General features: G+C 37.7%; 1 protein-coding gene across 10 annotated transcripts in view; it reads right to left on the bottom strand.

Annotated features, from left to right (window-relative positions):
• Positions 1-23,096, bottom strand: part of LOC105475087 (homer scaffold protein 1) — a 192,551-nt gene that overhangs the window by 44,865 nt on the left and 124,590 nt on the right. For 4 of the 10 annotated variants that reach the window (XM_071098774.1, XM_071098769.1, XM_071098776.1 and 1 more), the window contains exons 9-10: positions 6,375-11,871; positions 6,131-6,201 (exon numbers count right to left, since the gene is read on the bottom strand). In XM_071098774.1, coding sequence (XP_070954875.1) covers positions 11,683-11,871 — 189 coding nt within the window. In that variant the 3' untranslated portion in view covers positions 6,131-6,201; positions 6,375-11,682. Of the gene's footprint in view, positions 1-1,609; positions 2,786-6,130; positions 6,204-6,374; positions 11,872-23,096 lie in introns of all 10 variants that reach the window. The other 6 variants (XM_071098775.1, XM_071098771.1, XM_071098777.1 and 3 more) reach the window with 3 other exon arrangements.

Genomic DNA, 23,096 nt, shown 5'->3' with positions numbered 1-23,096 from the left:
GCTTCCCTCATTAGATTATAAGCTTCTTGAGGCCAGGACTGTGTCTTCCCATCTTTGCATTCCAGTGCCTGGCATTGTACCTAGTGACATTGTAGGTATTCACAAGATGTTTGACTGAATAGCCAACTGGCAGAGGATGCTTTCAGAAGCAAAGCCACCAATCGGGAGACAAAAGGCTCTTGACATAAGAGAGAGAAATGTCTGGATATACTGGGGTTCAAACATTTCCCTATTCCTTCTTTCCTTTTTAATCCTACCTTTTACTTTCCCACTTTGAAGGCTACAAAGCACAGGACTTTGGGTTTTAAACTTGGTGATCCCCAAGCATCTCCAGATGGTGACACCATACAATAGTTGAAAGATCAAGTCACTGAGCAAAGGTTAAAATTTACATGTGGTGGCCGGGTGTGGTGGCTCACGCCTGTAATCCCAGCACTTTGGGAGGCCAAGGCGGGTGGATCACTTGAGGTCAGGAGTTCAAGACCAGCCTGGCCAACATGGCGAAACCCCATCTCTACTAAATATACAAAAATAAGCTGGGTATGGCGGTGCGCACCTGTAATCCCAGCTACTCGGGGGGCTGAGGCAAGAGAATCCTTTGAACCTGGGAGGCAGAGGTTGCGGTGAGCTGAGATTTCGCCACTGCACTCCAGCTCGGGCAACAGAGCCAGACTCTATCTCAAAAAAAACAAAAAACAAAAAACTAAAAACAAAAAAAAACAGAAAAAAAAAATTACATGTGGCGTCTTCTCTTTCCTAAGGCAGTAAACATGTACAGTCATTTAACACATTTATTGTGCAATTATTATGTCCAAAGTATGTTGCTAGATATTGTTTGAGTATAATTTGGAAAGATTTTCATCAAAGCTAGTAAAACTTATTTTTGAGTTTTAGTTTTCAGGAACATTTGTTCATCTGCAGTTCATTCTCCCCAGTGAGAGAAGACATTAGAAGCACTGCAAGACATTTGGTGACTGGGTACTAATTATTCCTGAATATTTCTAACATTTAACAAGTAGCCTCAAGGTGGAGAAGAAGTGGGTAGGATGAAAATGAAAAGAAAAAATATTGAAATGTTTAAATAAATCATATATAGCCGTAAAATGAAATAATACTCTGAAGGAGTTAGGAGGAATAAGGTTGATCTGTATGTATCAACTTGGACAGATCGTCTAATAAGATTAAGTTAAAAAAGGCAAATTGTAGAATAAAACATACCATATAAAATTTATGACTCTTTGCCCTCCAAAACTACATGTTTCTATAAGTACATACATATTGTATACAAATGCATATAAAATGCTGAAAGGATAGACATTAAAGAGCTTATAGTAACAGTTTTTAGGGATAGAACTGAGAGGTCAAGGATGACTTTTGCTTTACCTGTATTATTAAAAACAATTACAAAAAGAAAGTATACACGAACCACTTACATAATTAAAATTAAACTTGTTTCTCCTAAAAAAAAAAAAAGGTAGGGTGAAATTCGAAGACATAATACTATTGTGAAATGGAAAACCATTCGATCCTTCTCGTTAAGTGACATTCGATCCTTCTCGTTAAGTGATAGATTGATAAATATTGAACACTGATAAACTTTTGTACCTGCCTTCTTAAAAAATACCCACAGGTCAGTTCAGGCATGATGGAGAAAGGTGCAGAGGAGGCAGAGGACCTGTTTTATTCCTGGTTCTGCCTCTTGTTTGGCCGATCACTTTATCTTGCTGAACCTCAGACTCCCCATCTATAAAATGGGGATAGCAATTTAACACTGAGGTCATGAAATTGTATGAAAACTGTTGTGAGACGGAGTAGTTGGCCATGCACCATAGACTATGTAGTTCTATGCTTTATACTATTATGTATAATGCTGAGATTTTAATGCATAGATTGTAATTATAAAATAAAGGCTCTGCTACAGGAGACCACTATTAATCACTAAGTAGAAAAATATAAACAAAAGTTGTTTAAAAGTTAGACTTTATTAGAAAATTTGCAAGTGATCTGCAAATTTTGTGGGTTATTTGGAGCCAATGTTGAGTACTGATCATTCCTTTTTTCTTCCTGGACCGTCGAACATGCTCAGTTTGTTGACCAAGTAGTATAAGTCACGTCTACTCAAGAAATTCAAACTCATTTTAATTGTAATTTAAAGTCGAAATAAAAATCAAATACCATACAGTCGTCTAAAACCAAATACAGAGTATAATTTGAGAGCACTTCTATCAGAGATAATTTGTATGCAGTTATGTTTATGAGTCAATATGAAAAAAAGAGTCGGGACCATTTAAGATAACAGAAATATTAACTCTCTAAACTTTCTATAGCAATGCGAACACAAAGTTACATGGTCCTTGTCATGTATTCAGTATCAAAACAATACATGTAAAAAGAAACACAATACACACAAGCCTCTAAAACTTGGAGAGAGGCAAATAAGCCACAGAAAGAAAGTGGTGTTGGTTAACTTCTTCTTGGCTACATACACCACCCCATCCCTTAAAAATGACAACATCAAAGCCCCATATATTAACAGAAGGAATGGGATGTCACACTTAAGCAGTAAGTCATTCAATATAAATTATTTTCATAAACAAACATTTGAGACTAGGTTTACAGAAGACAGAAGTTATCTTATGTAGACCCTATTTCTGTATTTTGTTTCAGTGACAGAGCATTGAGAAAGCCCTGATTTACACTGAGAAATGGTACCAGTTCTTTTAACAGCTCACCTTGAAATACCAGGAAGCTCTTCAATTTACCAGAGATGGCCTTATTCTGGCATCTGCACAAAAAAACAGTTAACCTGGCACTGATGTTTGCTGGATTTCAAAGTTTTAAAATGTTAGAAACACCATATTTGAGTTTGTTAGTTTTTAACTCATGTTAAAATATATTTCAAAACCAAGTATTAATGAAGGATCTCAACAGAACACAGTTTAAATACCATCACCTCGAGACACAAAGTTGATTTGCTGATGTTTCTGTGTGAAATCTGGCTTTCTGAAACTCCACTCAAGCTCCCGTGAGCTCCCACTCTTCTGGTTGTCCACCCATCCCTCTTGGCCATTCCTTTCACAAGCTCTTGTCCTGCATCTGGCCCAAGGTGACATTTTCACCCTGCATTCTCTCCATTTCTTATGCCCTCAATTACCACGACATAAAGTGACAACTCCCAAATATTTATCTCCAGCTCATAGTTATCTCTCAAGCTCCATCTAGACCCACAGTTCCACTTGGATATTCGATAGGCATGTAAAATGCAGAACAGAACTCACAAAACTGAGTTTCTGCCCTCCTGAATTCACTCTCTGGGGAAATGAGATTATTCATCTGGTTGTCCACGAGATCTAGAAGCATCCTACATTCCTCTTTTCCTTGCCACCTAAATTAGTCAAGAAGTCCTACTGGTTCTACCGCCTATAGACTCTGTGAATCCATTCCCACCGCTACTGCCATAACACAGCCTCTCAACAGGGACTGTGATTTACATAGCTGCCTGACTTATAAAACATATTATTTTTTATAATTTTTTTCTTTTTTTTTTTTTTTTTAAGATGGAGTCTCACTCTGCCGCCCAGGCTGGAGTGAGGTGGCATGATCTTGGCTTGCTGCAACCTCTGCCTCCCGGGTTCAAGTGATCCTCCTGCTTCAGTCTCCAGAGTAGCTGAGATTACAGGGGCCCACCACCACGCCCTAATAATTTTTGTATTTTTCAGTAGAGATGGGGTTTCACCATGTTGGCCAGGCTGGTCTCGAACTCCTGACCTCAAGTGATCGCCCACCTCGGCCTCCCAAAGTGCTGCAATTATGGGCGTGAGCCACTGTGCCCGGCCTATTTTTTATAATTTTTAATTTTTGTAGATACATAATAGCTATATAAAATATATTTCTGATTATATCATTTCTTTGCAAAAAAAAAAAAAATCCTCACTATTTCTCCATTACCTTCAGCATGAAATGGAAATCTTTAAAATGACTTACAAAGTTCTTCCTGCTCTCGCCTTTGGCTAGAGCATCTCCATCTTTTGCCATGACCTTCCCTAACATCCTATGCTTCAGCTGTACTGATCCATTCTAACTTTCCATATGTCCCAATATTTTCGTCACTCTTCTGAGCCTTTGCACAGCACACTCTGCAATTCTCTTTTACCTCTTCTTCAACTAGCCAGCTCCTGCTCCTCCACCAAGCCTCAAGCCGATGTCACCTCCTCTGGGAAAGACTTCCCAAGCTCTCTTCCCTCTGGACTGCCCTGTGCTAGTGTTCTCCTTTGTCATATAACTTGTGCACTGCAAAGTAACTGTGTTCTGCAATGAACTGCGAGCTTCTCTCTGTAGCTTGTATTCCAAAATGGGGCCTGCGGCAAAGTAGGTGCTTAATAAATGTTTTAGGAAAGAAATGATAAAAGGCATGACTCAGGGGCCAATTAATTACACGCAGGTCTATTAACCATTCTATTAACCAGACACTAACCCCAAGACTGATTTCCTAGCGAGCTATCACCTTGTTCTACAACTGTTTTAGGTTTACCTAATTCAAACCCAATCCTTTTGCAGTTCCTCAAAAAGTTAAACATAGAATTCTCATATAATCCAGCAATTCCTCCCCTACATATATAGCCACAAGAATGCTAGAAAGCAAGAACTCAGATAAATTGTACACAAATGTTCATAACAGCAACAATCACAAGAACCATACAGTGGAATTGACCCAAGTATCCATCAACGGATGAATTAAGAATCATATATCCACACAACGGAAAATTATTCAGCCTTGAAAAGTAATGAAATTCTGATACATGCCACAACATGGATGGATCTTGAAAGTATTATGCTAAGTGAAACAAGCCAGACACAAAGAAAACAAATATTATACGATTCCACTTACATGAGGTACCTAGAATAAGCCAACTTATAGAGGGATAAAGTAGAACAGAGGTTGCCACAGGCTGCAGGGGCAGGTGGGGAGGGTGGAGAGGGTAGATGAAATAGGGAGCTATTATTAAGTGGGTACAGAGTTTCTGTTTGGGATGATGAAAAGTTCTGGAAAGGGATACATGGTGATGGTTACACAATGTTGTGAATGTGCTTAATGTCACTGAATCATACACTTAAAAAATTGTGAGAACGGCAAATTTTGTTATGCACATTTTATTACAATAAGAAAGGTTAACAATTCAACACTTGAGGCTGGGCACAGTGGCTCACTCACCCCTGTAATCCTAGCACTTTGGGAGGCTGAGGTGGGTGGATCACCTGAGGTCAAGAGTTCAAGACCAGCCTGGCTAACATGGTAAAACCCCATCTCTACTAAAAAGACAAAAAATAGCCAGGTGTGGTGGCGTGCACCTGTAATCCCAGCTACTCAGGAGGCTGAGGCACGAGAATCGCTTGAACTTGGGTGGCAGAGGTTGCAGCGAGCTGACATCGTGCCACTGCACTCCAGCCTGGGAGACAAGGGCAAAACTCTTAAGTCTCAACAACAACAACAACAACAACAAAAACCACGAAGTGTTTTCACCCTGATCTTTGTTACCATCTGTCTGAAGATCCTAGAGCCATGAGTTACTTCTGCAACTGATCTAATAGTTTGATCAAACTAGAAAGACATTAAGTTCTGGGCCGGGCACGGTGGCTCACACCTCAGCACTTTGGGATGCCGAGGCAGGCGGATCACGTGGTCAGGAGATCGAGACCATCCTGGCTAACAGGGTGAAACCCTGTCTCTACTAAAAATACAAAAAATTAGCCAGGCGTGGTGGCAGGCACTTGTATTCCCAGCTACTCGGGAGGCTGAGGCAGGAGAATAGTGTGAACCCAGGAGGCGGAACTTGCAGTGAGCCAAGATGGCGCCACTGCACTCCAGCCTGGAGGATAGAGCAAGACTCCGCCTCAAAAAGAAAGAAAGAAAGACATTAAGTTCTGGCAGAACCAGAATTGACCACAAAGTCACCCAGTACTAACAGCAAAACCCATTCCTGTTGAACTACTATATAGTGTTGGGGGATGAGTTTTACAGGTTTACAACTCATTTCATTAAAAACTTAAGAGATTAGCTGCTTTCCCAAGGCCGAATAGTTTGCTACTTAAATTTTATAGATTAAAATTATGCACATAAAGAATTACTTACTTTCATTGGATTATTGGAAGTTTGTAAGTTTTAAAAAAAATTGAGTCCAAAACATATTGCATAAATGACACCTGCAAAGAAAGTATAATTTATAACTTCATAAGAAGTACTGTAAACACCAAGGAAGGCTGAAGATGTTCAGAAGAGCAGATATGAAATATTTAGTTAACAAGTGCCCTAACAGAGATACTCTAGAAAGGCAAGGCAGAAAAGCCAAAAAAACTACCACAAATATAAGCAATACCTCCACCTTTTCACCAGTGTGCTGGATAACCCCAACACTGATTTGCTAGTGAGCTACCATGTTGTTCTACAACTCTTAGTCCAGTAACCATGGGAACAGCAGGTAGAATCATCTGAGCCTCTCCCCTTCCTTAACTCCCTCCCCTCCCACAGGAATACCCCTGGAAATGCCACTGTCCATAGAAATAAAATGTCATTAGTACAGTGCCTATCACATAGCAGATGTTTAATACATACTTCTTGATGTTCCATTTCAAACTGAAGTCATAGGGAAAACATTCACTTCAACCACATTTACTTTCTAGTCATGCTTCCTGAGATAGTCATTCTTTATACATTAAGGTAGAATAATCAAGTCATATCCACAAGACATATAGAGTGACTGACAATATATCTGTGTATATAGTAATGTAGTTATAATACACAGATAACGAGAAAAACCATGAATGTTGATAAAAAAACACAAAAGACATTTTTCTGTGCTACAGAAATGGCCTTATATTTGCATTTATTAGGCACCCATTATCTTCACTTCATGTTGTTAGAAGAAAACAGAGCAATATTTCTATCCCTGGGTATATTTGATATGAAAACAACTGACAAAAGTAGGTCAGGGCCGGGCATGGCCTGTAATCCCAGCACTTTGGGAGGCCGAGGCGGGTGGATCACTTGAGGTCAGGAGTTTGAGAGTGGCCTAGGCAACATGGTGAAACCCCGACTCTAATTAAAATGCAAAAATTGGCCAGGCGTGGTGGCAGGCGCCTGTAGTCCCAGCTACTCGGGAGGCTGAGGCAGAATTGCTTGAACCTGGGAGACAGAGGTTGCAGTGAGCTGAGATCGCACCACTGCACTCCAACCTGGGCAACAGAGTGAGTGAGACTCCATCTAAAAAAAAAAAAAAAAAAAAAAAAAAAAAGGTAGGTCAGAACCCCACAAAATGGTGAGTTCTGAATGTCACGTGTCTTATATGGGGTTACAAATCCTGACAAGACACGTGACAGGGTTTTCTGAAAGTCTCTGAAACTCATTAGTGCCATCTCGGTCTGTTTGGTTAAAAGCAGCAGCAAGGTAGGAGATAGTTGGTCTTTGTCTCTGGCTATCCTAGTATGTCTTAGATAAAAACTGAAGGCAGCACGTTCCTGTTCTTTTTTCTGCATCTGCTTTCACAAAATACATCCTCTTCCCACCCAGATATAATCTTGGTGTTTTCTAGAATGTGTCCTTTAACCTACACTTGATCTTAGCCAAAAGGCCGACGAGCGGTGTGTCCTTTAACCTAAAGGAGAGGTCCTTACAGAGATCAGAGACTTGACAAGAAGTCGACTAGGAGTTTGTGGCCTTCTGTCTATTCTAGTCCAGACGCAATTTCTCCTTAGTTCATGTTTTTAGTAAAAATAACTTAATTTTTTTTTTTTTTCTATTTAGTGTACTAAGCGGAAACCACTAGGCTGTGTACTGCTGATTGAGTTTTTGAGTTTTCTGGGACATGATTTTTAGCTGTTGTACTAGGTAATATATAAACAAAAAATGCTAAGTACCCACTACTTTAATTCAGTAACTTTGCTTGTATTTGCATGACATCTATATATCAGTTTCTCATGAAGAAAAACTATCATAAAAATTTTAACGTAAAGTTTAACATGAATATTAGGAAAAATACACTTTCGCAATTTGGAGTAAGGTGAATTACACATCCTTTCCTTTTCCAGTAATTTCTAAATTTAGAAATTGAGAAATTTTCTAAAAGTGTCAATCTCAACTACTTCTTACCCAAAAGGTTTCTTCAAGATTTTGTATAAATTAATTTACTTCATGCTATACATTTAGAAGGCAAAAATTCAATGAAAACCATTTCATGACTTCAAGCACAGAATTTCAGGATGTCAAAATCATTTGATATCAAATCAATGCAATGATTAAAACGACAATAATAATCCACTGCCATCAAACAAACTTTTCGCCAACCTGCCTCCCATTCCACTACTGACAAAATCAGGACCACAAGGAGATAAGTGACTGAAGTGTATATACTTCAGAGTTAAATAAAAACATGGGAGACTGTAGCCCACATGTTAAAGAATACATTTAATTTTAACAGGGCAAAGAAACTAGTTTTTAAAGGTAGTGGTGGTGGTGGCTTAATTTTGAGTGTTCCTTTTATTTCCACCTGAAAAAAAAAAGTGAGTTTTTCCTCTAACTGCTTCCCAACAGTTCAATGACAGCAGAACATCAAATCTATGATGGTACTGGAGATCTTCTACAGAGACAAGGAGAGATGCAACTTCGTGAGCATGTTTTAGTCTGCAGAAAGAAAGTGGAAAAGAGAAAGACAGACAGAGAGAGGAGAACAAAAACTAATTTTCCAGGCAGGGGAATACTTATAAAACCTTTTATGTCAAAGTTAGGATTTCACAACATAACACACTAATGCAAAATCCAGTAGCACCTGAAAGATTTAAGTAAATGCTGTCATCATTTAAATGCTTTTAAATATCTGTAAAAGACTGGAGGAAAAAAAGATAAAGTACATTCTCCAGAGAACAAATGTATTTCAAAATAAAAACTGTATTTTTGCTTTTCTTTTTTTTCAATTTTTGTTTTTGTACAAGATTCGAGAGTTATCACATATTAACTTATACACAACGGGATCAACCTCCTCCTCCAGGTCGCTTCAAGTCCACATGTTCAGGCTACAGTCCCCAACATTATTTTCTGAGAAATATATTACAACAGTTTGATTTCAATACAGATACAGCATATAATACTTGTCTCTGGGAAAAATCAAATTTTAATATGCAAATGTTTATATAATACAGAAATGGAAAAAGCTACAGTAGGCACACAACCTAATTATGACTTGTGGATGATGATTTCTACATACTCTCCTACTGTAAATGAATAGTTAAAAGTCTTAAGAAGATTTTATATATATGTGCACTTGTGTCCACCTTATCCCATATACTGTACATGTCTATTGACAATCTGGGAATTTAAAGGTGCAGCCCTCAAGAGATTGTTAAATCATTAAAAAAGGAAACAATTAGGCTCTATTGGACAAGAAAAACACTCACAAAATTTCCAATTTTAAATTTCATATCAGTAGGAAAGTATTAAAAATAATTTTCTGTATATACATATGGGTATATGTATATATTGAATTACACATATGTCCCACATTATCAATACAATTCAAATGGAGACATTTTGGTGAGTTTTTTCATTAAATGATCACTATGTCAAAATTTAAAAATATTTTACTACATCATTAAAATAATTCACTTGCCATTTCAACAGCTTACACTGGTTTTTAATTTTTTTAACTCTTCATAACTAAACTCCCTGATCCCCAGTGTTAAATCCCCTATTTAAATTAAAACTTGGTGCTCTTTGTTACTCAGAAACTGATGGATAAAATCACATTTACTTCAAAATTCCATCAATCAAATACATTTTGTTACCTGATTTATCAGAGAAATATCTCAGCTCTGAGCATGTGTATCTAAATTATTCTCCCTATAATAAATAGGAGAGGAAAATATCCTAAAAGAGATGGAGATAACGTACATGATGTTACAGCACATATAATACATGATGATTGTTTGTTATAAATTTTCCAGACACCTGAAAACTCACTTTAGAAACTAACTTCAGAAACAAACCATTTATTTTTCACTCTAATGTAAATTAATATGTATGTATTTACGTACATACACATACATAAAAAACAAAATTGTCTAGTATTGAGTAGCCGTTTATGAGTGAAAAAATGGTTACAAATTGGTTAATTAGCTTAATTTTGTACTTAACAATTCGATCATTTTGGGGTACAAACAAGAAGTCAGTGCATTTATAGACTCCATAGAGTCAGATACTCAAGCATACACTTTAAAAAAGAACCCTCCTCAACATCACAGGCATTGTACAGCAAGAATATATGTACTCTGATGCAATTCCTACTTTATAAGCAGACTAGACAGCACTTGGCTTACTTTTAAAATAGCTTCATAAAAGAAATATATCATATAAAGAAATGCATGTTTGCTAAAAGTCTTTTAAAATTACATCAAAACAACATTAAAACCTGTTCACTGAGAAGAGCCTATTGAATTTAATTCCTGTTTTGAAATACCTAGTTAACAGTTCAGAATATTGCCTTGTGAGGTTTGAATCAAGATGTGATTGATGTGTAGAGCCAGATAGAGTACACAACTCCATCTCTATCTGCCACGATCACAATTTAGATAGAGTCCTCTGATCAGCTGTTTGATGTAAATGGATCCCCTTTAAAATAGCTATACACCTTAAAATTATCTATAATAAACAGTTCCCCAATAACCATTATTATTCGTAAATTGAAATGCATTGATCATTCAGAAAAGATTTCTTGCAAAATATATAAATAAATGTAACTGCATATTCTGTAAATATACTTAACATTGCTAGACCAGACCGTCAATGACGGGCTGCTGTATTTCAGTACTGTGTGTCAAATTTATTAGAAATTTAAAAAGAAAAATTTCTGAGGGACTCAGCTGCCTTCGTTAGTTGGCTTTAAAATGTGTAATAAAATGGGAGACAGTATCTTCTCATAAATACATGGAATCGATATGGAAAAGTAAACTATACAACAGACAAGATTAGAGAACATCAGAGTGTACCAGAGTAGTCACCAGAGTGAAATATCTTCCAGCACAAAAAAGGGAAGAACTCTATACACCCAGTTATAGTATATTTCAATTAAAGATACAGCTCTCTCTCACTCCTGGCAAGAATTAATTGGTAATGGCACTGCTTCTCAGCAGTGCAAAAATATCCTGAGAAATTATTCAGATTACAACAAAAGACAGGCTTTCATCACTAAGTTTTTGCACAAAACACAGCTCTAGATATCGTAAATAAATTAATTTAAAAAGCAGATAATCTTCACTGTGTTGAACACAAAAAGGGGATGTGACCCAGACATTGTTAATTCTCCCATTGGCTAATATCAGGAAAAAAGATTGCATTAAGTGTCTATTTATAACTTTCTAGTTAACTATGGCCAATAATATACATGGAGGTAATTTGTAGTTCAAGTTTTTCATCTCTTTTTTCCCCAACTAGCTACAAGCTGGATTCTAAAATTTACAGTGAAATATACAATTCCAATTTTCAAAAGATCCTCCTCCTGGAGGAGTGATATTCAAATTTTTTTTTTTTTTTTTTTTTTTTTGTGTGTGTGTGTGTGCAATCTTGATGCAGAGCCTAAACAGTCCTATGAAGAGAGACAGTGTATCTTTTAATTAATTGGCACTGAAATTTCACTTTCCTTAGCTGCATTCTAGTAGCTTGGCCAAGTTATCTCGTAATTCTGTTAGTTCAAATATTTTTCCATCCAGAATTTCTAAGAGTGTCTTCAGGTTATTGCGAAAAGCTTCTTGTTCATTCTGACTTTTCTCCAGACGTTGCTCTAAGTCAGACAGTTGTCCCTCCAGGTCTTTGTTCCGAATTTCTACTTCCTTCAGAAACAAAAGTGTAACATGTATATATGTCAATCCATCACTCAGAAAACAATACAACTCTCTGTTATTACCAATATTGTGGTAATCAATGCAGTTTGACAGTCAGGATGAGCTTCAGAATCTTAATTTAGAACAATTTAAGGAGATTTTAGACTTGGCCATCCCAGAGAGCAATACAGTTTTAATGACCGGCTTGGTTATCAATCAATCTAACTACTCAACAAAAATCTACTGACTCATTACTTTGTCCCAGGCAACACTCTAGGTACTTCAAATACCAAAACGGACTTGAAGACCTATTTATGGATCACTTAGATATTATTTTTATTGCTGTCCACCTATTTCTCCTAACGCATAATTATTAGCAAACACAGGTGAAAGCAGGCAGAGAGAGAGAGAGAAATTAACTTTTTCTGTTTACTGGCAACTCTAGAGAAAGATTTAGACAAGAAATTAACTCTCTAAAATGTGATTTTAGGATCCTCTGAATATGTAAATTATTCTTTTCTTTGCCTCAATATCAAATAAATGTATATGTAGAGAGTATCACTCAGCTGCTAGAAACTGTAGTGAAGATACATAATAACCATACATAATAGAGAATTATAAGTTAACAGTTCCAATATATTACAAGCCAAGGAAAAAAAAAATGATAAAAGGAAATCAAATGTTCATGACAACAAAAAAAAAACACTAAACAATTTTTTTTTTGACAGAATAAACTCTGGTACACTTAAAAATTATTCAGAAGTTATTACTGATTTTGTTTTTGTTGTTGTTGATTTTTGAGATGCAGTCTCACTCTGTCCCCCAGGATGGAGTGCAATGGTGCAATCTTGGCTCACTGCAACCTCCACCTCCTGGGTTCAAGCCATTCTCCTGCCTCAGCCTCCAGAGTAGCTGGGATTACAGGCATGCGCCACCACGCCTGGCTAATTTTTGTATTTTTAGTAGAGACGGGGTTTTACCATGTTAGCCGGGCCAGTCTTGAACTCTTGACCTCCAGTGATTCACCTGCCTCGGCCTCCAAAAGTTCTAGGATTACAGGCGTGAGCCACCACGCCCGGCCTATTATTGCCTTTAAAATGTCTCTAAATGTGACAAATATAATAAAGTGAGTCTAAAAAAAAAAATGACATAAATCAAGCTAATGATTTCATTTTGGTTAAAAAATCAGATTGAGAAAAATGGGAGAAAGCCAACTATTACACTTTAAATAAGCAATTCAGATAAGCAATGAATTGAAAGTTATATATCCTTTCTGGAAAGCTCACTTTTACGTTTGAGAGAAACTAAGTGACTGATACAAATTACATTAAGACATATAAAGTACATGGGACAGTGAAAATATCTTGATGTTAGTTACACAACATGATAGTCTCAGAAAATAAGATGTTTCAAAATGTTAATACATCATTTAAATGTTAATTTCTAAAGGAATTCAATCAAGTCTAAAGGACAGTGGAAATTAAAAAAAATAGATCACTGAAAGACAATCTGGTAAATGTTAAATGAAAAGAACAGAATATAGAGTAGCTCACTGAAAGTGGTAAAAATTTGTAGGCATGAGGACAAACACTAGGAATTAATGTAGAAATAGGAAATAAAAAATAGCTCTGGTGTTGAACTTATGGACACTTTTTCCCAAAAATTTTTCTCCCAAGTTGGATAAAGAATGAAAAAAAAATTAAAAATTAAAATTTTCTCACAATGTAAAAATTAAACTTTTGAGAAAAATAATCAGGGCAGGGCTCACGCCTGTAATCCCAGAACTCTGGGAGGCTGAATCACCTGAGGTCAGGAGGGCGAGACCAGTTTGGCCAACATGGCGAATCCCTTCGTCTCTACTAAAAATATAAAAATTAGCCAGGCGTGGTGGCATATGCCTGTAATCTCAGCTACTCGGGAGGCTGAGGCAGGAGAATGGCTCGAACCTGGAGGCGGAGGTTGTGGTGAGCCGAAATTACATCACTGCACTTCAGCCTGGGGTAACAAAGTAAGACTCTGTCTCCAAAAAAAAAAATTGGAAATTGGCTCAAATACATTTAAAAAGTAATAACTCTGAGTTATCTTTGTCAGTGGTTTGACAAGGCTCAAGCAAGGATGCTACAGATGAGTTGCAAGAGCCTGGGAAAATACAAGAAAGGAATCAAGCAGCTATAATGATTTTTAAAGGAAGAATTTAAGGAATTGAATCTCAAACTATTGACTGTTAGATGTTAGCCAGGTATGTTTCTAATCTCTTGACTTTGGATAATCTGCAAGGTCAAGATAAGTAAATTGAGAAGAGAATCTGAAACTAATAAAATATTTATAAATTCAGAAGCCAAACACATGGAGGTTTTAACTATGAGGAAGGAAACAGATCCTGAGATCAAATATAAAAATTCCACTCATGACTGCACAGCATGCTCTCTTGCCTGCTTAAACAATAAGCTTAAGGGTAGAATGTTTCCAACTATAAAAATAGACCAAATGTCACTCACTAGCAGACACCCACTTCACCAGGCACCACCCAGCTTGCCCTCTAAAGCCCTCCTAAAAATGAAAGGCTCCCTTGTTTCCTTGCCAATCAATGACACAGCCAAACATTTTCAATGGAAGCAAGCAAAACACAAAATTCCCTCAGCTAATAAAATTGTGTTATTCTCTCTAGAATGAATCTCCTACTCTAAGCATCTCTTTGTTTGCAGGAATTTTACAAGTTAGATAACAAAAGGGACCTAATACACTGCTTGATGGTGCTAGTCTATTTTTAGGCAAAGAGACTATGTTCCTAGAGCAAGAATAGACAACTTAGAGCACAGGGGCCAAGATGTAACAGAAGCCATAGTGAGTGGCACTTCTCAGGTGTCTACCTTTTATCTATCTATCTATCTATCTATCTATCTATCTATCTATCTATCTATCTATCTATCTATCTATCTATCAATCACAGAGAGAGAGAATTTACAGCACCTTTTGCTCATATTTTCCAACCAACCTTTCCCTTCTTGCCCTTCTATTTGTTATTTTTTTGTAGAGACGGGGTCTCACTATGTTGCCTAGGCTGTTCTCAAACTCCTGGGCTCAAGTGATCCTCCTGCCTCGGCCTCCCAAAGTGCTGGGACTACAGACGTGAACCACTATGCCCAGCCTTGCCTTTTATTCTCCATCCAAACTCATTCTTCTGCTCACTATCATTTTGGCTCTGTTATTTCTCTCTTTTCCTTTACTGATGTAAGGCACACACCAGGAGCAACTAGAGAGAGGCATAGTTCGGCCCTGATAAAGCGCATTAGACCAGAATCATCAACTCCCTTCTGAGTTTCTTAAAAGGTGGGAGAGGATTCAAGATGGCTGACTAGAAGCAATTTGTACTTGCCTTCTCTACTAAGAAGAACCGAAACAGTGACTAATCATACTACAAATGGATTATCCAAGAGAGGGCACTGGAATTCAACAGAAAAACTGACAAGAAATACCTAAAGCAAGGAAGGAGAAGGAAGTCGGCTTGGCCAGGATTGGTGGGGAGCTGAGATTCCCCAATATGCATAAAGGGTAAGAGAACCTCGGTGGTCCGTATTTCCACCATGAATCCTGCAATCCTAACCATGGGAAAGTCTCTTGGCTCTCCAGGCACTGGAAACTAACACTGCTGGGAGATTGTGTGACAGCACTGTTCTCGGGAGAGCGCTAGCGCTGGGTGCCACACAACCCCTGAGACCTAAGCTGCAGCAAGGCACCATTTTAGAGCCCACCTCCAATAAACTGTGGTGTCCTAGAGCCCAGCAGTGCTGTGGCTAAGGCTCAACAGAAACATGGGCTGTTACACCCAGTGCTTAGGTGCAAGTGACTGCGGGCTACTGCACCGAGGCTAAGTGCCATCAAAGCACAGGCTACCACCGTCAGGACTGAGGGACAAGTGGCGTGCACACTTCCCTCCCATCAGCCAAGGCTGCTAACAATGAAGGTGGCACTGTCCTCCTGAGCAGCAGGGCAACAATGTAAGCATTCCTGGGGATTGCCCTGCCCCTACCTACCATGGCTGGCACCTGCACATACCATCAGGAGGCCTGAAAACTAGCCTAATTGGCCTGACCTTGATCCCCTCCATGTAACAGCATACAATCGGGGGGTAGGGGAAGTGAAGGGATTGCCCAGCCCAGTCCACCAATGTTGGCACCTGAACACTCCTCCCAGGGGAATGAGGTTGGGCTTACCTTCCCGGCTGCTACCACCACAGCTGGCACCTACCTGCACATGCCACCTGCAGGCCTGGAGACTGGCCTGTCCAGCCCTTTGCAGCCACTGCCAACACCAGCATGCACTGCACGAGACACAGAGGATTGTCCCACAACTGCCATCGCCCATTCTACACCAGTTGCCCAGGGGTCAGAGAACCCACCCACCCTTGCACTGCTACCACTACTGGCTTCCAAGACACCAGGAGACCCCAAAATCAGCTTGCCTGGAACTGCTAACACTGGTGCAAGCATATACCACCCTGGAGCCTAAGGACAGGCACACTTGGCCCACTGCTGCCACCATCAGGGTCCAAAGACTGGCCCACTTGGTGTCCTAGTCCCCAGCAAAATTTCACCACAGCCTCCACTAATAACTGCACCCTAAGCCACTAAGAAAATCACAGGTACTATTGATGCTATTTACAGCCAAATAAATCATACAGAGACCATGCTACTGAACACACTCAGAATAAAAGCCAAAGTGCCCTGTGCATCCAATACCATAGATACATCTATAGGAAAGAATATTCTCCTATGAAAGCAAATTTTAAAAGCTGGCAGAAGTGACTGTTACACCAGATATGTAGATATGAATGTAAGAATACATCAAACATGAGAAACACCTTCCAAGGAAAAGAATAATTTTCCAGCAACACATCCCAATCAAAACAAAATTCATTAAGTCCCCCCAAAATAATTCAAATTATTGATTCTAAAGAAGCTTAGTGAGATACAAGAAAATTCTAAAAAACATACAAAGAGGCTGGGTGCAGTGGCTCACGTCTGTAATCCCAGAACTTTGGGAGGCTCAGGCAGGCAGATTGCTTGAGGTTAGAAGTTTGAGACCAGCATGGTCAACATGGTGAAACCCTGTCTCTCCTAAAAATACAAAAATTTAGCTGGCCATGATGGTATGCGCCTGTAATCCCAGCTACTCTGAAGACTGAGGCAGGAGAATCACATGAACCTGGGAGGCGGAGGTTGCAATAAGCCGAGATCGTGCCACTGCGCTCCAGACTGGGCCACAAAGCAAAACTCCACCTCCAAAAAAAAAAAAGTACAAAGAAATCTGAAAAATAATTCAGACTATGAATGAGACATTCACTAAAGAGATACACACTATAACAGAAATTCTGGAAATGAAGAATTCATTGAATAAAATAAAAAATACATTCAAAAGATTCAACAATAGGCCAGATCAAACAGAAAAAATAATTTCAGAACTCAAAGACAAGTCTTTTGAAATAATATAGACAAAAATAAAGAAAAAGTAATAAAAAAGAATAAGCAAAGCCTTTGTGACATACGGGACACCATAAAGTGGCCATAAAATATGCAAATTATCAGGGTTCTAGGAGGCAAACAGAGAGCAAAAGAGTAGAAAAATCTAGTTAATGAAATACCAGATGAAAATGCCCCAAATCTACCAAGATATTTAGACATCCAGATACAGGAAGCTCTGACATCCCCAAACAGATAAAATGAAAGAAGGTCTTGTCCACGGCACATTACAGTCAAAATGTCTAAAGTCAAAATTCTAAAAATAGCAAGAGATAAGCATCTTGTCACCTAAAAAGGACCCCCTTCAGACCAACAGGGCATTTCTCAGCAGAAACCTCACAGGCCAGGAAAGAATGGGGTGATATATTCATAGTGTTGAAAGAAAAAAACAAAAAACAAAACTGCTAGCCAAGCATACTACATCCAGCAAAATTATCCTTTGTAAATGAAGGAGAAATAAAGTCTTTCCCAGAAAACCAAGGGCTGAAAGAATTCATCATCAGTATATCAGCCCTACAAGAAATGCTCAAGGGAGTTCTAAGTCTGGAAATGAAAGGATGACATTTTCCATCCTGAAAACACATGAAAGTATAAAACATTGTTAAAGCAAACACACAAATAAGGAAGAGAAAGGATTCAAATGGTATCACTACACCAAATCATCACAAGGAACAACAGGAGAAAAAACAAGGAACAAACAACAAAACAACCAGAAAGCAATTAGCGATGTGACAGGAACAAAACCTCAAATATCAACAGTAACCTAGAATGAAAATGGATTACATTCTCCACTTAAAAGATACAGACTGGCTGAATGGATTACAATTATGACCGACTATATGCTGCTTACAAGAAACATACTTTACTTGTAAAAAGACTTACAGATCAAAAGTAAACATATGGAAAAAGATATTCCATGCAAATGGAAACCAAAAGTGCACAGGAGTAGTTACACCTATATCAGATAAAATATACCCTAAGCCAAAAACAGTAGAAAACATGAAGTCACTATATAGTGATAGATCAATCCAGCAAGAGGATATATATGTTTCTGGCACACCTAAATTCATGAAGTAAATATTACTAGATTGAAAGACAGATTCCAATACAGTAATTTGTGTAGTACTTCAACACCCCAGTCTCAGCATTAGACAGATCAAGACAGAAAATCAACAAAGAATCATTGTATTTAAACTGGGCCTTGGACAGATTGTAGTTAACAAACAGACTTAACAGACTTTTTTTTTTTTGAGACGGAGTCTAGCTCTGTTGCCCAGGCTAGAGTGCAGTGGTGTGATCTCGGCTCACTGCAACCTCTGCCTCCCGGGTTCAAGCGATTCTCCTGCCTCAGTCTCTCGAGTAGCTGGGACTACAGGAACCCACCACCATGCCCAGCTAATTTTTGTATTTTTAGTAGAGACGGAGTTTCACCATGTTGGCCAGGTTGGTCTCAAACTCCTGACCTTGTGATCCGTCCACCTTGGCCTCCCAAAGTGCTAGAATTAAAGGCGTAAACCACTGCACCTGGCCTACAGAACATCTTACACAACAATTCTTCTCATTACCACATGGAACATTCTCAAAGACAGATCATATGTTAAGCCACAAAACAAGTCTCAACAAATTTCTAAAAATTGAAATCGTATTAATTATCTTCTCAGACCACAATGAAATAAAACCAGAAATCAATACCAAGAAAAACTTTGGAAACTATACAAATATATGAAAATTAAACAACATGCTCCTGAGCAACTATTGGGTCAATGAGGAAATTAAGATGAAAATTAAAAAATATCTTGAAACAAATGAAAACAGAAATATAACATACCAAACTCCATGTGGCACAGCAAAAGCAAAAGCAGTACTAAGAGGCAAGTTTATAGCAATAAATGCCTACATCAAAAACGTAGATTTCAAATAACAATCTAACAATGTGCCCCAAAAACTAGAAAAGCAAAAATAAACCAAACCCCAAAATAGCAAAAGGAAATAATAAAGACCAAAAAACAAAACAAAAAAATAAAGGATCAATGAAACAAAAATTTGGTTCTTTGAAAAGATCAACAAAATTGATAAATCGCTAGCTAGACCAAGAAGAAAAAAAAACCCAAATAAACAAAATCAGAAATGGAAAGGGAAGCATTACGACTCACACTACAGAAATACAAAAGATTACGAGAGACTAGTATGAGGTACACACGAACAAACTGGAAAATCTGGAGGAAATGGATGAATTCCTGGAAACTTATAACTTACCAAGATTTGAATCAGAAACAGAAAACCTGAACAGACCAATAACGAGTAGCAAGACTGAATTAGTAGTAAGAAGTCTCCAAACAAAGAAAAGTACAAACCAGAGGGCTTCACTGCCGAATTCTACGAAACAATAAAGAACTAATACCAATCCCCTTCAAACTATTCCATAAAAATTGAAGAGGAGGGAATTTTTCCTAACTTATTCTATGAGGCCAGCGTTACTCTGATGCCAAAAAGCAGACAAAGACACAACAAAAAAAGAAAACTATAGGCCAATATCGCTGATAAACACAGACGTAAAAATCCTCAACAAAATACCAGCCAACTGAATTCAACAGTGTATCAAAAAGATGATATACCATAATCAAATGGGATTTATACCAAGGAAACAAGGATAGTTTAACAGAGAAATTAATAAATGATACATCACATCAACAGAATGAAGGAAAAAAATATGATTATCAATAGATGCAGAAAAAACATTTGATAAAATCCAACATCCCTTCATGATAAAAATGCTCAAAAAACTAGGTATAGAGGGAACATGTCTCAAAATAATAAAAGCCTAAGTGACAAACCCACAATTAACATCATAATGAAGGAGGAAAAGCTTTTCCCTCAGAGATAGGGTGAGACCTCTATCTCTCACCATATATAAAAATCAATTCAAGATGGATTAAAGACTTAAATGTAAGACCTAAATCTATAAAATTACTAGAAGAAAACATTTTAAAAAACACTTCTGGACATTGGTGTAGGCAAAGACTTTATGTCTATGACTTCAAAAACACAGACAACTAAAACAAAAATAGACAAATGGGATTATATTAAACTAAAAAGCATCTGCACAGCAAGGGAAACAATCAACAAAGAGACAACCTGTTGAATGGGAGAAACTATTTGCAAACTATTCATCTGACAAGGGACTAATATCCAGAATACACAAGAAACTCAAACAACTCAACAAAAAACCACAAATAACTCCACTAAAAAGTAGGCAAAGGACATAGACAGTTCTCAAAAGAAGACATATTATGGCTAACAGGTATATTAAAAAATGCTCAGTATCACTGATCATCAAGGAAATACAAATCAAAACCAAATAAGATATCTTCTTATGGCCAGGTGATGGCTCATGCCTATAATCCTAACACTTTCAGAGGCTGAGGCAGGTGGATCACCTAAGGCCAAAAGTTCCAGACCAGCCTGACCAACATGGTGTAAACCCCATCTCTACTAAAAACACAAAAATTAGCTAGGCATGGCGGCGGGCATCTGTAATCCCAGCTACTCAGGAAGCTGAGGCAGGATAATAGCTTGAATCTCGGAGGTGGAGGTTGCAGTGAGCTGAGATCGTGCCATTGTGCTCCAGCCTGGGTGACAGAGTGACACGCTGTCTCAAAAAAAAAAAAAAAAAAAGACAAAAAAGAAAAAGAAAAAAGAAAAGCTATCATCTTACTGTGATTACACTGGCCATTATTATCACTTTTAGATAACATCAGAATTGAATTGATAGAATAACTATCATTAAAAAGACAAAAAAGAAGAGATGCTGGTGAGGATACGGAGAAAAAGGCACTCTTACACAATGATGGTGGAAATGTAAATCAGTACAACTACTAAAAACTATTGGAGATTTTTTTTAAAAATTAAAAATAAAAAAACTATCATACAATCATGTAATCCCAATACTGGATATATGTCCAAGGGAAAATAAATCAGTACATCAAAGGGATACCCACATTTGCATGTTTATCACAGCACTATTCACAATACCAAAGACATGGAATCAACCTAAGTGTCCATTAGCAGACAAATGGATAAAGATAATGTGGTATATGTACAATGGAATGTTATTCAGCCTTAAAAAGGAGTAAAATCATTTCATTCGCTGCAACATGGATAGAACTGGAGGTCATCATGTTAAGTGAAATAAGCCAGGTACAGAAAGACAAATACTGAATCTTCTTACTGATAAGTGGGACCTGAAGAACTTGATCTCATGGACATAAGAGTACAGAATGATGGTTACCATAAGCTGGGAAAGGTGTGATGGTGGGAGGAGAAAATGAAAAAAGATCAGTGAATGGGTATACATTTACAGTTAGATAGAAGAAATAAGTTCTAATGTTTGATAGCAGACTAGAGTTCCTATAGTTAGCAACAATATATTGTATATTTCAAAGTAGTTATAAGAGAGGGACTGAAATATTACCAACACACAGATAAGTATTCAAGGAGCTGAATACCTTGAACACCCTGACGTGATCATTACACAGACTACACATGTAAAAATTATCACATGTATCCCATAAATATGTAAAATATTATCTATCAATAAAAGGAAACAAAGGCGAAGACAAAGTATAAAATCCTACTGGGCAGGAGGTTATGCTCTGTATTTGTTAAAGAGCCTAAAATACTACAATGATTACAATAAAATTAAATAACAATTATAAATACCACCAATGGGGCAGATTAGCTTAATTTCCTTCCTTCCTCTTTCCTTCCCTCCCTTCCCTCCTTCCTTTCCTTTCTTCCTTCTCTTCCTTCCCTCCCTCCCTCTTTCTTCCTCCCCCTCCTCCCTCCCTTGATTTTCCTGACTCAGAGTCTTGAGTAGCTGGGACTATAGGTGCACACCACCATGCCCAGCCAATTTAAAAAATATTTTTGTGGAGACAGGGTCCTATGTTGCCTAGGCTGGTCACAAACTCCTAGTCTCAAGCAATCCTTCTTCCTCAGCATCCCAAAGTACTGAGATTACAGTACCAAACCCAGCTTTAATTTTCTATAAACTTAAATCTTGCATCATTTAATCTAAATAAAAGCTGTAGAAAAATTGACATCTGATATACATCTTAAACTCTTATGAATAAGATGTATTATTGCCCTATAAGATTGTTAACCTTCTATATAATAGGAAATATAAATAATCAAGACAAGTATGAATAATTTAAAAGAATAATGGGTAAAACACATACACACACATTTTGAAGAACTTATTCAACAATTACATCTTCTGTGTACTAGGCATTGCGGATAAAGCAGTAAATAAAACAAAGATGATTACTGTTTTAATAGAACATACATTCTAAAAGGAAGACACTGGCAATAAAGAGGTAAACAGAATAGATTTCTGGGCAGCCATGGTAACAGTGACTATGTATACCGCAATCTACCAACTATCCTCCCCAAACTGTATAAACTATACAAAGGTGTGCAAATTCCATGACTTTGACATAACTAGAAGACACAGAACAATACAAACATCAAATTGCCTTTAATTAGAAAATATAAGCACCAATTTCCAGCAGAGGTATTTCTCAAGCTCTCACTCTAACCCTTTGCAAAAGGGAAGGCAGAGTTGTGGGGGCAATGCCCAGAAGAGAACAAAAGTCCTCAGACTAAACTACGGTAACCCCAAGAAAGAGAAAGACCATTACCAGTGTGAATGCCAGA

This window comes from Macaca nemestrina, chromosome 6 (genome assembly GCF_043159975.1).
Source record: "Macaca nemestrina isolate mMacNem1 chromosome 6, mMacNem.hap1, whole genome shotgun sequence".
Taxonomy (NCBI): domain Eukaryota; kingdom Metazoa; phylum Chordata; class Mammalia; order Primates; family Cercopithecidae; genus Macaca; species Macaca nemestrina.
Note: the sequence above shows the minus strand (reverse complement) of the source record. Positions and strands in the feature narration are given on the sequence as shown.